This window comes from Equus przewalskii, chromosome 15 (assembly GCF_037783145.1).
Source record: "Equus przewalskii isolate Varuska chromosome 15, EquPr2, whole genome shotgun sequence".
NCBI classification, from domain to species: Eukaryota; Metazoa; Chordata; class Mammalia; order Perissodactyla; family Equidae; genus Equus; species Equus przewalskii.
The window spans coordinates 37,196,280-37,217,378 of NC_091845.1; the positions used below are offsets into that span (position 1 = coordinate 37,196,280).

The 21,099-nt window shown below is 46.0% G+C and overlaps 1 protein-coding gene across 3 annotated transcripts in view; it reads left to right on the forward strand.

Annotated features, from left to right (window-relative positions):
• Positions 1 to 21,099, forward strand: part of RRP9 (ribosomal RNA processing 9, U3 small nucleolar RNA binding protein) — a 32,997-nt gene that overhangs the window by 2,019 nt on the left and 9,879 nt on the right. For 2 of the 3 annotated variants that reach the window (XR_011526953.1, XM_070575165.1), the window contains exons 3-13: positions 1,028 to 1,137; positions 1,532 to 1,599; positions 1,683 to 1,724; positions 1,994 to 2,120; positions 2,640 to 2,764; positions 2,847 to 2,939; positions 3,355 to 3,455; positions 3,539 to 3,673; positions 3,756 to 3,818; positions 4,051 to 4,196; positions 4,279 to 4,358. Coding sequence is in view for 2 of the 3 variants with exons in the window: in XM_070575165.1 (XP_070431266.1) it covers positions 1,028 to 1,137; positions 1,532 to 1,599; positions 1,683 to 1,724; positions 1,994 to 2,120; positions 2,640 to 2,764; positions 2,847 to 2,939; positions 3,355 to 3,455; positions 3,539 to 3,673; positions 3,756 to 3,818; positions 4,051 to 4,196; positions 4,279 to 4,358 (1,090 nt within the window). In the remaining variant the exon portion in view is untranslated. Of the gene's footprint in view, positions 1 to 1,027; positions 1,138 to 1,531; positions 1,600 to 1,682; positions 1,725 to 1,993; positions 2,121 to 2,639; positions 2,765 to 2,846; positions 2,940 to 3,354; positions 3,456 to 3,538; positions 3,674 to 3,755; positions 3,819 to 4,050; positions 4,197 to 4,278; positions 4,359 to 5,002; positions 5,077 to 5,216; positions 5,386 to 21,099 lie in introns of those variants that run through there. The other variant, XM_008513070.2, reaches the window with a different exon arrangement.

A 21,099-nucleotide genomic window follows, 5' to 3' on the forward strand; every position in this document is an offset into this window, starting at 1 on the left:
GTCCCTGGGGCATGGTCTGGCCTTGGCTTCCTTGAATTTCCAAGGTCCCTTCTGGGGAAGTTGTGGGCAAGGTCATGTATGAGTCCTAGGAACCAGTTGGAGCACCTGTCAGGGACTAGAGATCTGCAGGCACATGATTGAGGGAACAGGCTGCCCTGGGTTTTCTGCTTCTTAGTTCCCATGATCTACTTCCAGTGACCAGGAGTAAGTCAAAGTAGGACTTTAGTGAAGTGAGTGCTCTCAGCTGGTCCAGGGCCTGGGGCACGGAAGGGAAGGCGGGGACTTCACCAGCACGAGGTCAAGCCAAGACTAGTTAAACTTCACCTGGAATCTTGTCCTCAGGGTAGAGGATGGTGCTCTGGCAGTGAGGATGAAGCGATGACACTCTCAACCTGTCTCGGGTCCTTGGGTAGGATCTGGGCTGGCAGCTCTCCCATGTCTGGGGGCGGGGGTTCTGGGATCTACCTTTTTGCTCTTCATGTTGTATCTCCTGTTTCCTGTCTTGTATGCTTATCTCATTCTCAGTTCACCCTCTTGTTCAGGAGCACATCCTCCATCCTTAGAAGAAGGAGGAAGGACCAACTCTGTGACACCTTATATATCTGACACTCTCTTCACTTGTTGGTTTAACTGGCACGGCATTCCAGGGGTTAGCATTTTCTTTCGGAATTTCGTGTGCGCAGCTCCTTTGTCTTGCTGCTCTCAGTGTTGCTGTTGAGACGTCTGAAGTCATTTTGATTGCTGACCTTTGTACACAACCTGATTTTTCTTGGGAGGCTATAGAACCTTCTCTTTCCTTCCAGAGTTGAGAGATTTCGCAGTGATCCCTTTGGGTTTGGGGTCTATTTTCACCCTTATGACAGGCACTGGGTGGGCCCTTTCAGTTTTCTGCATGTGTAATCATTGGCCATGACGGCTGGTAGGGATGGGGGCGGTTGAGTGGCACGGGGAGCAGCCAGGAGGTATGGTCCTAGTGGCCAGAGCAGCAGCTTTAGTCCTCCTCAAACCCGGCCCCTCCTGCCCATAGCCTAGCTCCCAGGAGGACTGAGGAGGAGGAGGAGGAGGAGCTGGAGGAGACCGCCCAGGAAAAGAAGCTGCGTTTGGCCAAGCTCTACCTTGAGCAGCTCAAGCAGCAAGGTAAGCCCATGGGCTGGGCAGGTGAGGGGTGGGACCTGTGCCTAAGCCTGCGTGATGCAGTCCCAGCCACATGATGGGTGATTGATGCATGTACATGCTGGGCTGCCAGGGCGCCCAGTACTGGCCACCCTGTGGGAGGGTGGCCAGGAGCTCTAATGGACCTCCTGGGGCAAGCCAGACCTTCAGGTGTCTTTAGACTGGTCTGATAAGTAAAGACAGGGAGTGGGCAGGAGGAGACCATCCAGCCTTCCCTCCCCTTTGCCTGAAGCAGGCTGACTTCCCTTGGGACACAGCCTAAGTGTTCAGGGCCCAGAACTGAGGTGGTGGGGTGGGGTTGGGAAGGAAAAAGTGGGGTTTTGGCCTGGGTTTACTTGGTCTGCTCTGTCCTACACAGAGGAGGAGAAGGCTGAGGCCCGCGAATTTGAGGAGGACCAGGTGGCGGGACGCCTGAAGGAGGATGTGGTGAGTGTGGAGGGAGGGTGATGGGAGGGAAGTGATGGGGCTGGTCCTGCTCCTGGGATCTCACCTCTTTCCTCTCCATGCAGCTCGAGCAGAGGGGCAGGCTGCAGAAGTCGGTGGCAAAGGAGGTGAGCGGGCAGGGCACTTTGATGTGCCTTGGAGGGAATTCGGGGTCCCACCTGGGTTGGTGGGCAGATGGCCCAACTGAGGACTCAGGCTGTGGAGTCTTTGGTCTGGAACATGTGGGCATTTTCGCAGACAGAGTCAGGTAAGGATCTGGTCCTTGTGGCCCTGGGTCCGGCTTTCCTTCTGGGCAGGGTGGTGGGAAAGGATGGTGTGTGCGTGGAGGGGTGCCTTCCTGCCCCCAGTTGCAGTGACCCAGCCCCGACCTGACCAGATCCAGGCACCAGCGCCAACCGACATTCGAATGTTACGGGGCCACCAGCTCTCCATCACGTGTTTGGTTATCACCCCAGATGACTCGGCCATCTTTTCCGCTGCCAAAGACTGCACCATTATCAAATGTGAGTGAATGCCTGGGTCAGGGTGTGGCTCCCGGGGGTCATCCAGGAGGGCTGGTCTGGGGAGGAGGCCGTAATTAAGGCAAACTGAAGCCTGATGAGGGAAGCTTCTAGAAGCAGGTTTGCTCCCAAAGAGGTGTTTTCTGTGTGACAGCAGAAGCTTCTGCTCAGGAGTGGGGCTTGTGAGCTCCCTGACACTGTCATTGGATTGAGTTCCTGGTCCTCTTGGGTTCCCAACCTTCGACAACTGAGTTCTGTCCTCATCCATCCTGTTCATCAGCAGGAAGAACTTGCACCATCTGTGTCAAAGCACTTTGCTGTCCCTTCTCTTCTGGGCTTCATGGCTGCCCTTTGGGATTATTGTCACCACTTAACAGATGAGGAAACTGAGGTGACTTGTCCAGGGGCTGAGCCAGATCTGACGTGAGGCTAGGACTTCATTACCACATGCTGCGCTTGAGGGGGCGTTGCCAGCCAGTCCTGTCTGCCATCCTAGTAGCCTCTTTCTTCCTTCGGTGTCAGGGAGCGTGGAGAGTGGACGGAAGCTTCATGTGATCCCACGAGCCAAGAAGGGTGCTGAGGGGCAGCCCCCTGGCCACAGCAGCCACATCCTTTGCATGGCCATCTCCTCTGACGGCAAGTACCTTGTAAGGCACGGTTGGCCCTGGGGGTGAGTGAGAGGTCTGGGCACACAGTAGGTACCTGTGGCCATCGTCCTCATCCCCACAGGCCTCAGGCGACCGCAGCAAACTCATTCTCATTTGGGAGGCCCAGAGCTGCCGGCACCTGTACACCTTCACGGGACACCGGGATGCTGTGTCGGTGAGCTGGGCCTCCTTTTGTGGACACTTAGCCTAAATGGGCCAGACTTGGTGCTGGGCCCTGTGGAATGGGGAGAATGGGGCAGAGGGTCCCCATCCTCGGAACCTGCTCTTGGTGTAGTGAGTGGCTCTGTAAAGGGCATAAACAGAGTGAAGGGCCAGGAAGGGGTTGGGGAGACTGACTTGAACTTGCCTAGGGAGCAGGGAGGCCTCTGAGAAGTCTCCAGCTGCTCGAGGGCAGGCGAGCGTGCCCCTGGCTCCAGATAGAGCTGTACAGAAGTGCCCACAGAGCTGTTACGGGGAGCTGGCTCCTTGTGCCCTGTAACTTTTTTTTCAGGAAGTCCTCCCTGGGCCTGACCTATGTCTCACCTGCCATAGTCCAGGTCCCCTTTTGCCTTCTCTCCTTGCACCCATAGGGACTGGCGTTCCGCAGAGGCACGTACCAGCTCTACAGCACGTCCCATGACCGCTCTGTGAAGGTGTGGAACGTGGCGGAGAACTCCTACGTGGAGACACTGTGAGTTTATGTGGGGAGAGGGTGTGTGGATGTGTGTGTGCGAGTTCACATGTGACCCCATTCTCCCTCTGTCCCCACTTCAGTTTCGGACACCAGGATGCCGTGGCTGCATTGGATGCCTTGAGCAGAGAGTGCTGTGTGACAGCTGGGGGCCGGGATGGGACTGTGCGTGTATGGAAGATCCCTGAGGAGTCCCAGCTTGTCTTCTATGGCCATCAGTAAGGCAGCCTGCTGCACTAGGTGGGGGCCGGGGGGGCTAGGGGTGGGGGTGGGCACGCCCCTCACTGCTCCTTTCTCCAGGGGCTCCATCGACAGCATCCAGCTCATCAATGAGGAGCACATGGTGTCGGGCGCAGATGATGGGTAAGAGCTGCCTTTTGGATGTCTCCCACCAGTGCCATTGCTCCTGGACCTGCCTCATAGGATCCCCCTGCTTTGTAGCTGTGATAACCGCTTTTCATAGATGAGTATCCTGAGGCAGAGAGCTGAGGTGACCTTGTCTGCCTCCCATGGTGGTATGCACTTGGTCCCTTCGCTCCTGTGGCCTTTCTGCCCTGTCTCTGGCCTCCTCACTGACTCTCCTACCTGTTCACAGCTCCGTGGCCTTGTGGGGACTCTCCAAGAAGCGGCCACTTGCCCTGCAACGTGAGGCCCATGGGCTGCGGGGGGAGCCGGGCTTGGAGCAGCCCTTCTGGGTGTCATCGGTGGCAGCCCTGCTCAACACAGACCTCGTGGCCACAGGTGGGTGCCCTCCACGGCAGAGAGGAGGGGGTCACAGGGTGGGCTGGTGCAGGAGGTGCTCATTGTCTCCTTGTCCCCCCAGGCTCCCACAGCTCCTCCGTGCGGCTCTGGCAGTGTGGGGAGGGCTTCCGGCGGCTTGACCTTCTCTGCGATATCCCCCTGGTGAGTGGGGCTTGAATGCCCAGCCTTCTATGCCACACTCCCGGGCTCCTTAGCCTCCCCAGAGCAGGCCAGCTATGACTTCTCTTTATAGTCCCAGCTCCTTGCACAGGGCCTGGCAGGAAGCCTCCCTTCTTCCTCTCCCCAGTCCCCTACCTGTCCTAGACCATCCTGGGTACTGGGGTACAAGGCCCGGAACAGGGTGGCCAAAGGTCTGGAGGGCCTGGCACTGTGATCGCATGGCTGGTGCCAGATTAATGCCAGGCTAAGGCGTGGGGACCTGGGGTAACCTAGGAGAGAATGGCAGACTCTGTCAGTGACGTCTGGTGACAGTGCAGGGCTTGGGTCAATGGTGATGGTCATGGGTTCTCCAGGGCCCCACAGCCGGAAGCCAAGCGCTGGGCCCTGGCTAGGCTGACATACTTGGTGTACGCTGTTTCTTTAATCCTCGCAAACTCACTGTGAGGCTGGTGCTCCACTTCCCCCATCTCACAGATGGGGAGGCTGAGGCCCTGAGGGGAAAGGGCTGGCCCAAGTGGCAGGAGGCGGCGCAGGCCTGGTACGGCCAAGCCCTTGACTGTGATGCTGGGGCTATGGTGGCGGGATCTGTACTCATCTTCTACTGCATTGTGCCTCCCTCTTCTCAGGTGGGCTTTATCAATAGCCTCAAGTTCTCCAGCACTGGGGACTTCCTGGTGGCTGGGGTGGGGCAGGAGCACAGGTATGAGGCACCCCTTCAAGGGTGAGGGTGGGCTCAGGTGGCGCTGGCTGGGTGGCTGGGCAGTTGGGCAGCCGTGGGAATGGGGTGGAGACTGGGTGAGGGCTGAGCCTGTCCTCAGCTGCTCCTCTTGTCCCCTGTAGGCTTGGCCGATGGTGGCGGATCAAAGAGGCTCGAAACTCTGTCTGCATCGTCCCACTCCGCAGGGCCCCCAGACCCCCAGCCGCTGGCTCCTGACAATCTCATCCCCTTTATTTAAGTCCTTCCTAGACTATACCCACCCTCTTTGTATTAAAAGCCTCCTCTTTTGGGCCTTGTCTCCTGCTGCTTCTTGGGTAGGGAGGACCGGGGGATGGCGGGGATTGTGGGTTGGAAAAGGCCTGGGGAGGGCAGGTTTCCAGTGGTCTCAGTTCTGTTCCTCTGCTGCCCTGAGGGCTTTTTATCCTTTTCCAGGGAACCTGGGATGGAGCCCTCAGCTGGCTTCTGGCTCCTGGTTCCTGAATATCCTCTATGATCTCATTGGGCCAACTCCCCAACAACTGCTCTGGGCAGGTGGGGGTGAGAAGCTGCTGACCCCTCAGCTACGAAGCCATGCTGTTCAGTTATGTGTAAGGGCTGGCTGTGGAGTCTGAGAACTGAAATGAAGACAGCTAGGTTACAAGTCAGGCTGACCCGCCCCACCCAGGCCAGATCAGGAAGCCGAAGGGGACAGAATGCCCCTGGGATTTGGGGTCTGCCTGTGGTTCTCAAGGGGCAGCATGGTCCACTTGGGAGGAAGCCACGGGGCTTACCCCCTGCTCCCATGCTCATGAGGCCTCCTCAGACAGACCTGCTCTTACTTTCATTCTCCTGGGGCCAGAAGGGTCAGGTTCAGATCGAACCCCTGAAAATCCTGTTATGGATCAGAAGATGTTGATAGAATTCACTCTCTATGTCCTGCCTCAAACTGAGCTTAACAACAGCATAAACATACCTCCTGAATAACATTGCAAGCAACACTGAAATGCTCCTTAATAGATGAATGCGTTTCCTGTTAGCACATTCCCAGGGAGAAATTAAGGTTTGAAAATAAATGCCCTTGGAACTGAAACTGAAAATAATTTCTCTTATGGCTTCTATTCTCAGTCTTGGTCAACTGAGACTTCCTTGCTATAGCTGGCCTCTTACTTATTTATTTTAGTTACAGTTCAAAAACACAAAATATACCATCTTGACCATTTTTTTGTTTTATTTTATTTTATTTTTTTCCTTTTTCTACCCAAAGCCCCCCTGGTACATAGTTGTCTATTTTTTTTTAGTTGTGGGTCCTTCTAGTGGCGTGTGGGATGCCGCCTCAGCATGGCTTGAACAGTGCCATGTCTGTGCCCAGGATTTGAAGTGGTGAAAGCTGGGGCCGCCACAGCAGAGCGTGCAAAGTTAACCACTCGGCCACGGAGCCGGCCCCCAGATCTTGACCATTTTTAAGTGTACAGTACAGTAGTGTTAAGTGTACTCACACTGTTGTGTAACAAATCTCTAGAACTTTTTCATCTTGTGAAACTGAAACTCGATAACCATTAAAACAACTCCACACCTCTCTCCCCCAGCCTCTGTTAACAACCATTCCATGTTCTGTTTCTATGAATTTAACTACTTTAGAGATATCATGAACGGAATCATAGTATTTGTCTTTTTGTGTCTATTTTATTTCACTTAGCATGATGTCCTCAAGGTTCATCCATGTAGTGTGTGACAGGATTTCCTTTTTGAGGCTGAGTAGTATTCCAGTATATGGACATACCGCATTGTCTGTTCATTCGTCAGTCAATGGGCATTTCAGTGGTTTCCACCTCTTGGCTGTTGTGAATAACTGCCATGAAAATGAATGTGCAAATATCTCATGAACTTACTTTCAATTCTTTTGGATATATACCCACAAGTGGGATTGCTGGATTATATGGTAGTTTTATTTTTAATTTTTTGAAGAACTGCCGTACTATTTTCCATACAGGTTGCACCATTATGTAATTCTACCTACAGTGCACAAGAGTTCCAAATTCTCCACATCTTTTACCAATACTTATTATTTATTTATTTTTATAGTAGCCATCCTAATGGGTGTAAAGTGGCCTATCTCATTGTGGTTTTGATTTGCATTTCTCTAATGATTAGTAATGTTGAGTGTTTCTGCACACTTTTGAATCATGTTTTCTTCGTGAGGAAGATTGGCCCTGAGCCAGCATCTGTGCCCATCTTCCTCTGTTTTATATGTGGGTCGCCTCCCACAGCATGGCTTGATCAACGGTGCATAGCTCTGCACATGGGATCTGAACTGGCAAACTCCGGGCTGCTGAAGTGGAGCGTGCAAACTTAACCACTACGCCACCAGGCTGGCCCCTCGTGTTTGTTTTTTTGTTGTGAGTTTTGGGAGTTCTCTATATTTTCTGGATATTAATCCTTTCTCAGATACATGATTTGCAAATAGTTTCTCCCATTCTGTGGGTTGCCTTCTTTTTGTTGATACTGTCTTTTGATTTATAAAATTTTAAAATTTTCATGAAGTCCAATTTGCCTATTTTTTTCTTTTGTTGCCTGTGCTTTTGGGGTCACGTTCGAGAAATCATTGCCAAATGCAGTGTTGTGAAGGTTTTACTGTGTGTTTTCTTCTGAGTCTTACAGTTTTAGGTCTTACATTTAAGTCTTTGATCCATTTTGAGTTAATTTTTGTGAGTCTTGTAAGATAGGGGTCCAGTTTCACCCTTCTGTGTGTGGATGTCCAGTTTTGCTGACACCGTTTGGTGAAGAGACTGTCCTTCCCCATTGAGTGGTCTTAGCAGTCTTGTCAAAGATCGTCTGACTACATGTGAATGGGTTTATTTCTGGGCTCTCTATTCCATGTGGTTGAGTTCTTGAGCAGCATCTGCCATTAGCAAACCTTGTGCCTTTAGCATCTTCTGGGATCCTTCCCTTCACCTTCTGCTTTGCCCACAATCTGGCTGTTTCATGAGGATGTGCCTCCCACCTAGCTCTTGGAGGTAGAATGGATGTTCTCCACGTCTCTTGTATTAGTTAGCTATTACTGACTAGCAAACCACCCTAAAACTCAGTGGCTTAGAACAGTTACTGGTCTAGTGGTCAACTGAGTGTTTCTTCCAGTCTCAACCAAGCTTACTCATGCTTTTGCAGTCAGCCTTGTGTTGTGGGCTCTGCTGATCTTGAGTGATCTGTTCTATGTTTAGGGGTTGGCTGGCAGTAGGTCAGTCTAAGGCCTCAGCTGGGAAACCTGGACTCCTCCACATGGCATCTCATTCTCCAATAGGATAGCTCAGACTTTTTCGCATGTCTGCACAGGGTTCCAGAAAAGTGAGCAAAAGTGTACAAGTCATCTAGAGGTCCAGGCTTGGACCTGGCACTTATATCACATTCTCTTGGCTGAAGTAGATCACAGGCCAGCCCAGATTTAAGGAAAAGAGGCTCCACCTCTTGATGGGAGGAACTGCAAAGTTGTGTTGCAAAGGGTACAGAAACTGGGGACGTTTCTGTAATCAATCTACCACATACCTTACTGCTCAGTCCAGAGCATCTCTCCCCTTCCCTCTTTCCAGAGCTGTGGTCTTCTACTCCTCAGTAGGCAGAAGATGTTGCTAGAGGGCAATATCAGACTCTGATGGTCCAGGAGGAGTCAAGGCTGGAATGACCAGACCCAAGACTACTGGCCACTATAGGAGGGTGGCACATCAGATGAGCAGCCAGTTTCCACTTTTCCCTCCCCCTGCCTGCGAATGGGCCTAGGAGTAAGGACTGAACCTCTGACCCACCTCCACCCCCTATTCTCACATGTATCATTCTCAGGGCAGCTCCCACCAACCCAGACTCTGAAAGGGGAATCAGAGAGAATGAGAGAGAGAACGGCAATGGGGCTGGTAACCCACCTTCTTCCCAGGATGTGCCCTGGGTTTCCTCTTTCTGCAGCCCTGGGATGTAGCCTCTGGTGGCAGTGGCAAGGGTGAAGCCACTTCCCGGGTATGGTGACAATATTACCTGTCCTGGGTACCTGTGGTTTTGTCTGCCAGGTACTCATTTCCTTTGCTTCTGGAAAGAGAACTTGAATTTCTTATGGAAAACTATCCCTGCTCTGCATAGCATGTTCATCCATTCTTCTGTTCAACAAAACTATTGAGTTCCAATAATACCCTGGATCCTGTTCTAGGCCATGGGGATGCAGAAATGAACAAGAAAAATCTCCTGCATTGAAGCAGCTTACACTCTGGAGGACATAAATACTTAAACAAGCAGATATATAAAGCAAGTGCTGTGGTGTTATGAAGAGAGAAAGCAGGGTAACAGAACAGAGCCTGGGACAGGTGGTCTCTAAGATCTCTCTGGAGAAGTGCTGTTGAGCAAGACCTGAATGACAGGAAGATCTGGGGGCGGAGCATCCCCACACTTGGGATAACCTGTGCAAAGGCTCCAAGGCAAGAAGAGCAGGTGGCCACTGTGGCTGGAGTGGACGATGGGAAGGGGGAGAGAGTGAGCTGGAGATGTCAGCCGTGCCAGTTCAGGTGGGGCCTCAGGGTCGTGGGAAAGTCCTGGGATTTTTTCCAAAAGCAGTGGGAAACCATGAGAGGATTGAGAGCAGAAAAGTAATATGATCTAGTTCAAAATAAAAAGTAAAAACAACCCTCTGGCTGCTGTGTGGAGAATTGACTAGGGGTAGAGTTTAGGGGGAAGAAAGGAGGTGAGTTAGGAAGCTATAGTGATAGCAGGTAAAAGATGATGGTGATGTGAGAGGGAGAGGAGGAGAAGTGCAGAGATGTGTTTGGGGGCAAAACCAACAGAACTTGCTGGTGGGTTGATTGTAGGATGAGATAAAGGGGGAAACATAGTGGACGGTGGTGACGTTTACCCAGATGAGGAAGACTGGGCGGGGAAGGACGAGGAGGAGGAGGATCAGGAGTTTAGTTGAGGACTCATTACATTTGCAAAGTCTAGTACATGTAGGGAAGTTGAGTAGACAATGAGCTCACTGCTGTATGTTTTATAACATATGAAGCCCTGTGATTCCAGGGAGCAGAATCTTACCCCCCATCCGGGGGAGTGCATGTGGGGTCCTTTCCCAGCCAAGTGAAGTATCAAATTTCTATAGCCATGGTGATTGTTTTGAGGACGAGCACATGAATCTAGTTAGTCCGGTTGGACTCAAATTTGGAACTTTCTTTGGGAACTATTGGGAAAAGTAGCTTTGTGAGGATGAGGTAGGAACTACCCGCAGCCATTTTGCTGCCATAGTAGGGGAAATCTGCTGGGAAGCAGAAACTGATGGAGACAGTTGGGAATGAGAATGAGGCAGGGCAATATTGTTTGAACTCTGGATTTAGCTGTGTCTCAGCTGGCCAGTCCCTCCTTTTGAGCCAGTTTGAATTTCTCTCAAATGGTTCTTGACTAATAATAGTGTGATATTGTGATTTATAATAAGAAATATATATATGGTCTTTGTCCCATTCCATATACAAAGCTCCCCAAACCCTTGGAATTTCCCAAGCGATGAGAGCAATAAAGCTGTCTTTTGTTATGTTAATGAGGTGACTTTTGGATAGCCCCTAGGTCACCTCAGGGTGGGGGCTGGTTGCCAGGGAACCAGCCCTGTGACTAGAGGATTGGAACTTTCAATCCCACCCCTAGACCTCCGGAAAGGGGAAGGGGAATGGAGATTGAGTTCAATTGCCAATGGCCAATGATTTAATCAATTATGCCTATGTAATGAAGCCTGCATAAAAACCCAAATGGACAAGGTTTGGAGAGCTTTCAGGTTGGTGAGCATGTGTACGTGCTGGGAGAGTGGCAGCATGCCCCTTCCCACATACCTTGTCTTGTGCATCTCTTCCATCTGACTGTTGAGTTGCATCGTTTTGTAATAACCCATGACCTAGTAAGTAGAATGTTTCTCTGAGTTCTGTGAGCCACTCTAGCAAATTAATCAGACCTGAGTAGTGGGTTATTGGAACTTCTTATGTATGGCTGGTCGGTAAGGAGCACGCATGTTCTTACTGAGAGCTGACTGAGCCCTTAACCTGTGGGAACTGATGCTATCTCCAGGTAGACAGTGTCAGAAGTGAGTTGAATTGTAGGACACCAAGTTGGCGTTGAGAATTTCTTGGTGGTGTGGAAAAAACACACACGTTGGAATTGGTGTTAGAATCATAAATGGACTGACAAATATGGGCACATAGTTTGAAGGTTAGGTGAGGATAGGGAAAGGAGGGAGAGTGGAACTGACATGGACATATATTTGAGGCATCCCCAGACCCTAAATAAGCCACATGATATGCTGATGAAAGAGACTCTAAAAGTCACTCCATCTATTGATCACACATAAAACCTACAGCTTTGAGATCCAGTGACAATGCCAACATGTCACTGAGGCAGACCTCTTACTGCCTGGGGTAAACTTGAGTTCTCCACCTGCCTTGGGTCCCAGTTACCCAGGGGTGGGGGCACCACAAGCAAGGAGTGAGGGTGGATGCTCTCGGGGGCCACCACCGCACTCACGGTCATGAGTGTGCTGGGGCTCAACTGGGTCATGCAGGGGTCCTAGAATCTTCCTCAAAGATCCACCTCCCAGTGCCTCCTGACTGGAGAAGGGTATGGACAGAAAGCCTGGGCAGGGCTGAGGAAGACAGAGTGACAGCTAGTACAGGGAGAGGTTGGCTGCCAGATCTTCTCCAGGTGCTTGCTCTCCTGCCCCTCCCCTCCTAATCCACCATGTTGGGCTCATTTCTCTCTTTCCCAGGCTCTCCCCCTTCTTTCTTCCCCAGCTCTACCTTTTCCTGGCTCCCCAGTCTGGTTGCTGTCCAGTTCTCAGTGCTGAACCCCACCTTCCTCAGTGCAGAGCTTCCTCAACCCCAGCCCAGTCGCTTCCTGTATACCTCCACCCCTACTGGGGGTATTGTGCACAGGGAAGAGCAGCGGTGGGACCTGTCCCTGGGAATGGAGGGAAGGGTCTCAGGACCTGAGGGCTTTGGATCTCCTTAGAAAAGCAGTCTGGTCCTATTTTGCTCTATCTCATTCATTCATTCAATGAGTATTTATTTAGTACCTACTAGGTGTCAGCACTGTTTAGCATCTGAGGATACAGATGAGGAAAATGCTGACTCTGTTTCTCAGAAGCTAGAGGAGGAAAGAGACAGGCTGGCAAAAAGGTGACTGTATAGGATCAGATGAGGACCAAAATGGAGAGCTATAAAAGGGCCCATGGGGTTTCCCAGGGTGCAGATCCACCAAGTGAACCCCCAGGGTCCTGCTGGGAGGGCAGCTGTGCCAGAGTCTGCATGCAAGTGATGAGGATTTTTAGGCTGCTTAATTTTAAAATGGTTTATGATGAGGATTTTTAGGCTGCTTAATTTTAAAATGGCTTATGATGAGGATTTTTAGGCTGGTTAGTTTTAAAACTACAGATGAGATTCAGGCTCCAAGGAGTGGAATTTGTTTGCCCCTTTGTTGGGAAACATTTACATTTCTAAGGGAAACCTCTATCTGTAAAGATGCCTCCCTCTCTGTGCCAGGAAGAAGGGGGAATGGTCTTATCTCTAGAAGCTCTTAATGGGGAAGGCAAGAACTTAAGTTGGTTGCTGTCTGGCAATCTCATGTAACTGGTTTAGGGTGGTGGCGTCTAACCTTTCTAACCTTTACTTAATCCGATTTGATTCTTGTCTAAAAGTCATGGGATCACTCAATGACCAGACCCCACCTGCACTGATACCATTTTAACTTTTTTTTTCATGTTCTTTCCTTTGTCTTGTAAAGAGATGAATCATATACCTATGCCTTAAATTTAGCCCTAACCCTCAACTCGGGGCAGCAGCAGGAGCTCTGACTGCCCGTGGGTCCTGTCCCCACGCACCAGCTCTGCCTGCCCATGGGTCCTGTCCCCATGCTATTCCACACTATTCTCTAAATAAAAGAGCACTACTGCCAGATCTTAAGAGTCTAAAGAAATCTTTCTTTCGACTCCTCGGCTCACCGACCCCGCATCACAAGGATCACTTATTTGGGGTTAAGGGTGGAGCTGCTGCAGAAGAAATGACCAAGGCAGGGGCTCATGCGCAGGGCCATCTTATCATGGGCCACTCCCAGCGGAGCTGCCTTCCTTCCCCTGCAGGCTCTGGAGCTGGAGCACATTCAGAGGGCTGATCCCACCAAGACCTTCACTTACCCTTCCCTTCTTCTCTCTTTCCCACACCTCCCTGAAGGGGCTTACTGAGAACCTCTGGCGGGGGGAACTTTGATAGCGGTAGTGGAGAATGGTGGGGATGGGGTGGGACAATGGGGAGAGACCCCCAAATGCTGGTACTTCTGTGCCTGGGGATCACCCCCAATAGTCCTGAGAGGAACTTGTATATTGTCCTTACTGCAGCTCCAGGAAGCTCACCCCCATCATGCTTGCCCCAGGCCCCTTGCTCAGCACACCCTCAAAACCTCCCCTTGGATGCTGTCACCCCTCTGCTCCTTAGCCCCTGGGGTGGCTTCTCCCTGCCCTTGATTTGAGTCTGAGCAGGTCCTGGTGGCACTCAAGGCCCCAGTACCCTTCCTGCTCTGTGGGTCACCCCTGGCATCTTCTCTGTTTGAGTCCCCCTTCATCCTGGGCCCCAGCCTCCTTGTTTCCACGTGCTGCATATGTGGGATCTTTCCTGTGCCCTTGAGTGCAGGGACTTTAATCTCTCCCTTCACACCTCAAATGCGCATGGAGCCAAGAATGAGCAGCATGATGCCTCTGAGTTATTTTTAAAATTTACATGCAATAAACTTGTTTGATGTGATACAAGAGGTTTAACAAATTAAAAAAATTATTGTACAGTAAAGTTGACTTTTTTGGGGGGCATACAGTTTTATAAATTATAAATAACACATGTGTAAATTTGTGTACCTGCCTTCATAATCAAGATACAGAACAGTTATGTAACCCTAAGAAAACTCCCTGTGCTGTCCCTTTGTAGTCAAATTCTCCATCTCTAATGCCTGGCAGCCACGGATCTGTCTTTTTGACAAGGTCACATAAATGGGATCATACAGTTTGTTACATTTCGAGACTGGCTTCTTTGATTCAGCATAATGTCTTGAAATTCATTCATATCGTTGTGTCCTTTTTATTACTGAGCAGTACTCCATTGTATGAATGCACTCCCGTTTGTTTATCCATTCACACTGTGATGGACATTTGGGTTGTTTCTAATTTTTGATGATTATTAATATAGCTTCTGTGAACATTTGTGTACAATTTTTTTTTGTGGACACAAGTTTTCATTTCTCTGGGGTAAATACCAAGGAGCTATGTACCTGGGTTTAACTTTATAAGTATATGTTTATAAGAAACTGCCAAACTACTTTCCATAGTAGCTGTACCATTTTACATTGTCGTTAGCCATTTATGAGAGTTCCAGTTGCTCCACACTTGTTATCAGTATCTTAAGTTTCAGCTATTTTAATAAGTACATAACGGTATCTCATTTTAGTGTTAACTTGCATTTCCTAGTGGCTAATGATGTTGCATATCTTTTCACGTGATTATTTTCCATCGATATACCTTCTTTGGTGAAGTATCTGTTGAAATCTTTTGCCCGTTTTAAAATTAGGTTATTATTTTCTTACTGTTGAGTTAAAAATAATTTTATTAAAAATTATCATAGAGTGAAATTTACTTTTTAAAATGTTTGTAGATAGTTCTATGAATTTTACGCCTGTATAGATTTGTATAACCACCACCAGTGATCTACATAACAGTTCCGTCACCCCCCGAAACTCTCTTGTGCTACGTCTTTACATTCAAACCCTTACCCTACCCTTAACCCCTGGAAACTACTGATCTGTTTTCTAGCACTAGTTTTGCTTTTAAAAGAATGTCAAATAAATGCAATCATACAGTATATAATCTTTTGAGACTGACATAATGTCTGTCAGCATAAGTTCTTTGAGATTCATACAAGTTGTTGTCTGTATCAATAGCTTGTTTCTTTTTACTGCCAAATTATATTCCATTGTATGGATGTACCAATCCGTTCACCCTTTGAAGGGCATTTGGGTTATTTCCAGTTTTTGGCTATTACAATTGAAGCTGCTATAAACATTTGTGTACATACTTTTGTGTGAACATAAGTTTTAATTTCACTAGGGCAAATGCCCAGGAGCAGTTTTGCTGGGTCATATGGTAAATATATATGGTGTGGTAAATATATATTTCTTACTTTGTAAGAAAGTACCACACCATTTTCCAGAGTGACTGTATTTTTCTCATTCTAACTAATATGTGTGAGGGTTCCAGTTACTCATCATTCTTGCCAGTGCTTGGGGTGTCAGGATTTTTAATTTTAGTAATTCTCATAGGGGTTCAGTGGCATCTCATTGTGGTTTTAATTTGCCTTCCCTTAATTGCTAATGATGTTGAACATCTTTTCATGCATTTACTGGCCATCCTCAAATCCTCTTTGGTGAGATGTTTGTTCAAGTCCTTTGCCCATTTTTTATTGGGTTGTTTGTTTACTTATTATTAATTACTCCTTTTACTTTTAACCTGCTTAAATCATTATATTTAACATGAGTTTCTTGTAGAAAGCCTATAATTTGTCTTTAAAATAATCCAATCTGATAATACTTGTCTTTTATTTGGCATATTTAGACTGTTTACACTTAATGTAATTATTGATATAATTTGATTTCAGTCTACATTATATCATTTGTTTTCTGTTGCTCCTTCTGTTATTTCCCCACTCTGTCCCTCCACTCCTGATTTCTTTTGGGTTATTTAAATATATTTTGGTGTTCCATTTTAATTTATCTCTTGGCTTTTTGGATATGTTTCTTTGTATTTTTTTTAGTGTTTGCTCCAGGGATTACAATATACATACTGAACTTTTCATAATATGCTTAAAATTAATATTTTACCACTTGAAGTAAAATGTGGAAACTCCACAACCACATCAATCTCTTTATCTTCACCCTTCTGTGTAATTGTTGCCGTGTCTCTTACGCTTAGATCCTTTGAGAGTCCCACCAGACAATGCTATAACGGTAGTCAAACATATTTTAAAGAACTTAAGAAAAAGAGTCTATTATATTTACCCAGATATTTACCATTTCTGTTGTACTGTCTTCATTACTGAAGTTCCAAGTTTCCCTCCGGTATGATTTCCCTTCTTCCTGAAGAATTTCCTTTAGCGTTTCTTTAAGAGCAGATCTGTTAAGCAGCCAATTCTCTTATTTCCTTCATCTGAGAACGTCTTTAAATAACTCTTATTCTTGAAGGGTATTTTTGCTGGATACAGAATTCTGGGTGACAGTTTTTCTTCTTAAGCACTTTAAGAATGTTGTTCCGCTGTTTCCTGGTCTCTGGTCTCTACAATTTCTGATGAGAAATCCACAGTCATTTGCATCATTGTTCCTCTATAAGTAATGCATCATTTTTCCTTGGTTGCTTTTATGATTTTTTTCTTTATCTTTGGTTTTCAACAGTTTAATTATGATGTATCTGGACATGGTTTTCTCGAGTATATCTTTTTCTAAAATCATGTTAAAATACACATAATGTGAAATTTACTTTCTTAAACATTTTTAAATGTACAGTTTGGTGGTATTAAATACATTCACATTGTTGTGTAGCTATCACCATCATCCATTCCCATCACTCTTGTAAATCTGAAACTGATTGGTTCTGGGACCCCCATGGATAGCAAAATCCACAATGCTCAAGTACCTTAGTTGGCCCTCCAGCAGCCTCGGGTTCACAGCCAGGGTCTAACCAACTGCAGATCATAAACATAGTCTGTGGTCCATGGTTGGTTGAATGGATACAGAACCTGTGGATACGGAGGGTCAACTGTACCTATTAACCAATAAGTCCTGCTTCTTCCCTTCCCGCAGGCTCTTTTGCAACCAACTTTTTACTTTCTGTCTTTATGATTTTGACTACTCTTAAGTACCTCATATGAGTCGAGTTATACAGTATTTGTCTTTTTGTGACTGGCTTAGTTCACTTAGCATAGTATCCTCAAGATTCATCCATGTGTAGTATATTGTAGAATTTCCTTCCGTTTTAAAGCTGAATAATATTCCTTTGTATGTATATACCACATTTAGCTTATGCATTTGTCCGTCAATGGACGCTTGGCTTGCTTACACGTTTTAGCTATTGTGAACAATGCTGCTATGAACATAGGTGTACAAATATCTCTTCGAGACCCTGCTTTCATTTCTTTTGAGTATATACCTAGAAGTGGAATTGTTGGGTCATATAGTCATTCTATTTTTGATTTTTTGAGGAACCTCCATACTATTTTTCAGAGTGTACCATTTTACATTCCCACCAACAGTGCACAAAAGTTCCAGTTTCTCCACACTCTTGCCAACACTTATTTTATGGTTTTTTGATAGTAGTCATCCTAATGAGTGTGAGGTGGTATCTCATTTTAATTTTGATTTGCATTTACCTAATGATTAATGATGTTGAGCATTGTCTCATGTGCTTATTGGCCATTCGTATATCTCCTTTGGGGAAATGTCTATTCAAGTCCTTTGCCCATTTTTGAATCAGGTTGTTTGTTTTGCTGTTGTTGATGGAATATATCCTTTTTGGTGTTTGCTGAGATTCTTAAATCTGTAAATTTATGTCTTTCACAAAATTTGGGAAGTTTTTAGCCTTTATTTTCTTCAAAAACTCTTTCTACACCAATTTCCTTCTCCTTTCTTCCTGGGACTCCAATAACATGAATGTTAGATCTTTTGATATTGTTCCACAGATTGCTGAGGCTCTTTTTATTTTTTTCAATACTTTTTCTCTCCGTTCAGCTTATCGAATTTCTATTACTCAGTAGTCAAGCTCAGTAACTGATTTCTCTGTCATCTCCATTCTGCTAATGAGCCTGTCAGTGAATTCTTTATTTTAGATATTGTAATTACCGTTATAAAGTTTCCATTTGGCTCCTTTTTTGTTTTGTTTTATTTTAGCTTTTATGTCCCTTCTGAGAACTCCTATCTTTCCATTCATTTAGAAAGGGTTCACCTTTACCTCATGGATGATGTTTATAACTGCTTAAAAGTCTTTGTCTGATACTTCAAACATTTAATTGTCCTTGATAATTAATCAGATTTTCCTGGCTCTTCGTATGTTGAGTAATTTTGGATTGTATCCTAGACATTTCCACTAGCCAAGGAGATGGTTTTTCAGGAGCTCATAGCACCACCACTGTGGCAGTGCAGCTCTGTGGCTCAACCTTGGGGTAGGACAATGGGAGAAGAAAGGAAAACAGAAACAAAAAGGGATGCTGGCCATAGTCTCTGGCTTGAGGAAGTGTCTTTTTCTGATTTTCTTGTAAAAAGAGGGGCTTTGTCTTAGATTATTTGCTGTCCGTACTTGTGCAGTTCTGCGTTTCGGGCTGCCTTCAACTTTGACCTGGAAACTGGAACTAATTGTTCTTCAAGTTTTGACTCTTCCCCATTCTGCCTGCTATTGTTTCTTTTTCTGAACCCAGTTGCTTTTTGTATTCGATCCAGGGTTTTCTTTTGTAGTCATTGGGAAAGATTGGCTGTAGTACCCTTACTCCATCTTGACAGCACTGGACTCAACAGTATTTTAAAGAAATTTTAAAAGATGATCTTTTTTGTTTACTCACACATTTACCACTTCTGAGCCTTTCATTCCTACCTGCTGATCTGGGCTTCCATTTGGGATCTTCCTTTAGCAATTCTTGTTGTATGAATCTGCTGGTGATAAGCTTTCTCAACTCTTGTTTTTCTGAAAATGTCTTTATTTCAACTTCATAAAAAAATCAAGGTATATGGGGCCGGCCCGGTGGCACAGTGGTAAAGTTCGCACGTTCTGCTTCTCTGCGGCCCAGGGTTCGCTGGTTCGGATCCTGGGTGCAGATATGGCACCGCTTGGCAGAAGCCATGCTGTGGAAGGCGTCCCACGTATAAAGTAGAGGAAGATGGGCACGGATGTTAGCTCAGGGCCAGTCTTCCTCAGCAAAAAGAGGAGGATTGGCAGTAGTTAGCTCAGGGCTAATCTTCCTAAAAAAAAACACACCACAGTAGGATACCACTGTGTATCCATTAAGATGGCTAAAATGAAAGAAAAAAAAAAAACAGAACCAAGTGTTGGCAAGATGGAACAAGCCATTTGGAAATTAGTTTGGCTGTTTCTGATAAAATTAAGCATACACCTACAACTATTCTGTGGTTCAGCAATTCCACTCCTAGGTATTTACTCAAACGAATAAAAACATTTGTGTTCACAAAAAGACCTGTACAGGAATGGTTGCAGCATTATATTCATAATAGCCAAATACTGGAAACAAGTCAAATGTCTATAAACAGGAGAATGGTAAATAAATTTTATGAGTATACTCATAAAATGTAATACTATTAAACAATAAAAAGCAAAGTATTAATGATACATGCAATAACATGGATAAATCTTACAGACATGATGTTGAGGGAAAAAAGCCAAACACAAAATACGATATATTGGGGCCTGCCCGGTAGCCAAGTGGTCAAGTTCGCACACTCTGCTTTGGAGGCCCAGGATTTCCCCGGTTCAGATCTTGGGTGCAGACCTAGCACCGTTCATCAAGCCATGTTGAGGCGACATCCCATATAGCAGAACTAGAAGGACCTACCACTACGACATATACAACTATACACTGGGGGGCGTTAGGGAGAAGAAGAAAAAAAAATAAAAGATTGGCAACAGATGTTAGGTCAGGGCCAATCTTACAGAAAAAGAAACAGAACATATTGTATAATTCCATTTATATGAACTTTTAAAACATGCAAAACTAATAAATAGCGAAAGGAATCAGAACAGTGTTTGCCTCTGGTAGTTGAGGTTGATTAGAAAGAGGCACAAAGAAACTTTCTGGGGTGATAGAAATGTTCTATATCTTGATGAGGTCTAGATTATGGGATATATGCATTTGCCAAAACTCAGTTAACTGCACATTTAAGATTTCCTTATTTCACTATACATAAATTATACCTTGATTTTTTTTTTTTTTGAGGAAGATTAGCCCTGAGCTAACTACTGCCAATCCTCCTCTTTTTGCTGGGAAGACTGGCCCTGAGCTAACATCTGTGCCCATCTTCCTCTACTTTATACGTGGGACGCCAGCCACAGCATGACTTTTGCCAAGCGGTGCCATGTCCGCACCCGGGATCCGGACCGTGAACCCCCGGCCTCCGAGAAGCCAGACATGCAAACTTAACTGCTGCACCCCTGGGCTGGCCCCTGCCATTGTGGTTTAAACCATACCTTTCCCTAATGAGTAATGTTGAGCAACTTTTCATGTGTTTAGTGGTCATTTGTATATTTCTTTTGTGAAGTATTGGTTTAAGCCTTTTGTCCATTTTCTTTTTGGTTGCCAGTCTTTATTATTGAGTTGTAGAAGTTTTTATATTCTAGATATGAGTCCTTTGTCAGATATACATATTGTTAATGTTCTTTTCCCCTGTGACTTTTAAAAAATGCTGTCTTTCAATAAGCAGACAGTTTTAATTTGGTTGAAGTCCGATCTGTCAATATTTTATACTTAGTACTTGCTTTGTCCTAAGAAATCTTTGTCAACTCTAAGGTCACAAAATAATTGTCCTGGATTTTTTTCTAGAAACTTTACAGTTTTAGCTTTAGTTTTTGTTTAGGTCTATGATCCATCTTGAATTAATTTCTTTTTATCTATGATGTTAGATAGGGATCAAAATTCTTTCTTTTCCATTGAAAAATGCACTTCCTTTTTGCATTGCATTATCTTGGTACATTAAAAAAAATCAATAGACTGTGTAAATGTGAGTCTATTTCTAGCTTCTCTTTTCTGTTTTGTTGATCTGTTTCTCTTCTTACACTAAAACCACACTGTCTTGATTACAGTAACTTTATTGTTTTTCAAGACAGTAAGTCTTGAAATCAGATAATATAAATTCTTCAACTTTGCACTTCTATATCAAGAATTTCCCAAATGATCATTGATGTATAGAAATATAGTTGATTTTTGCATATTCCTCTTGTAT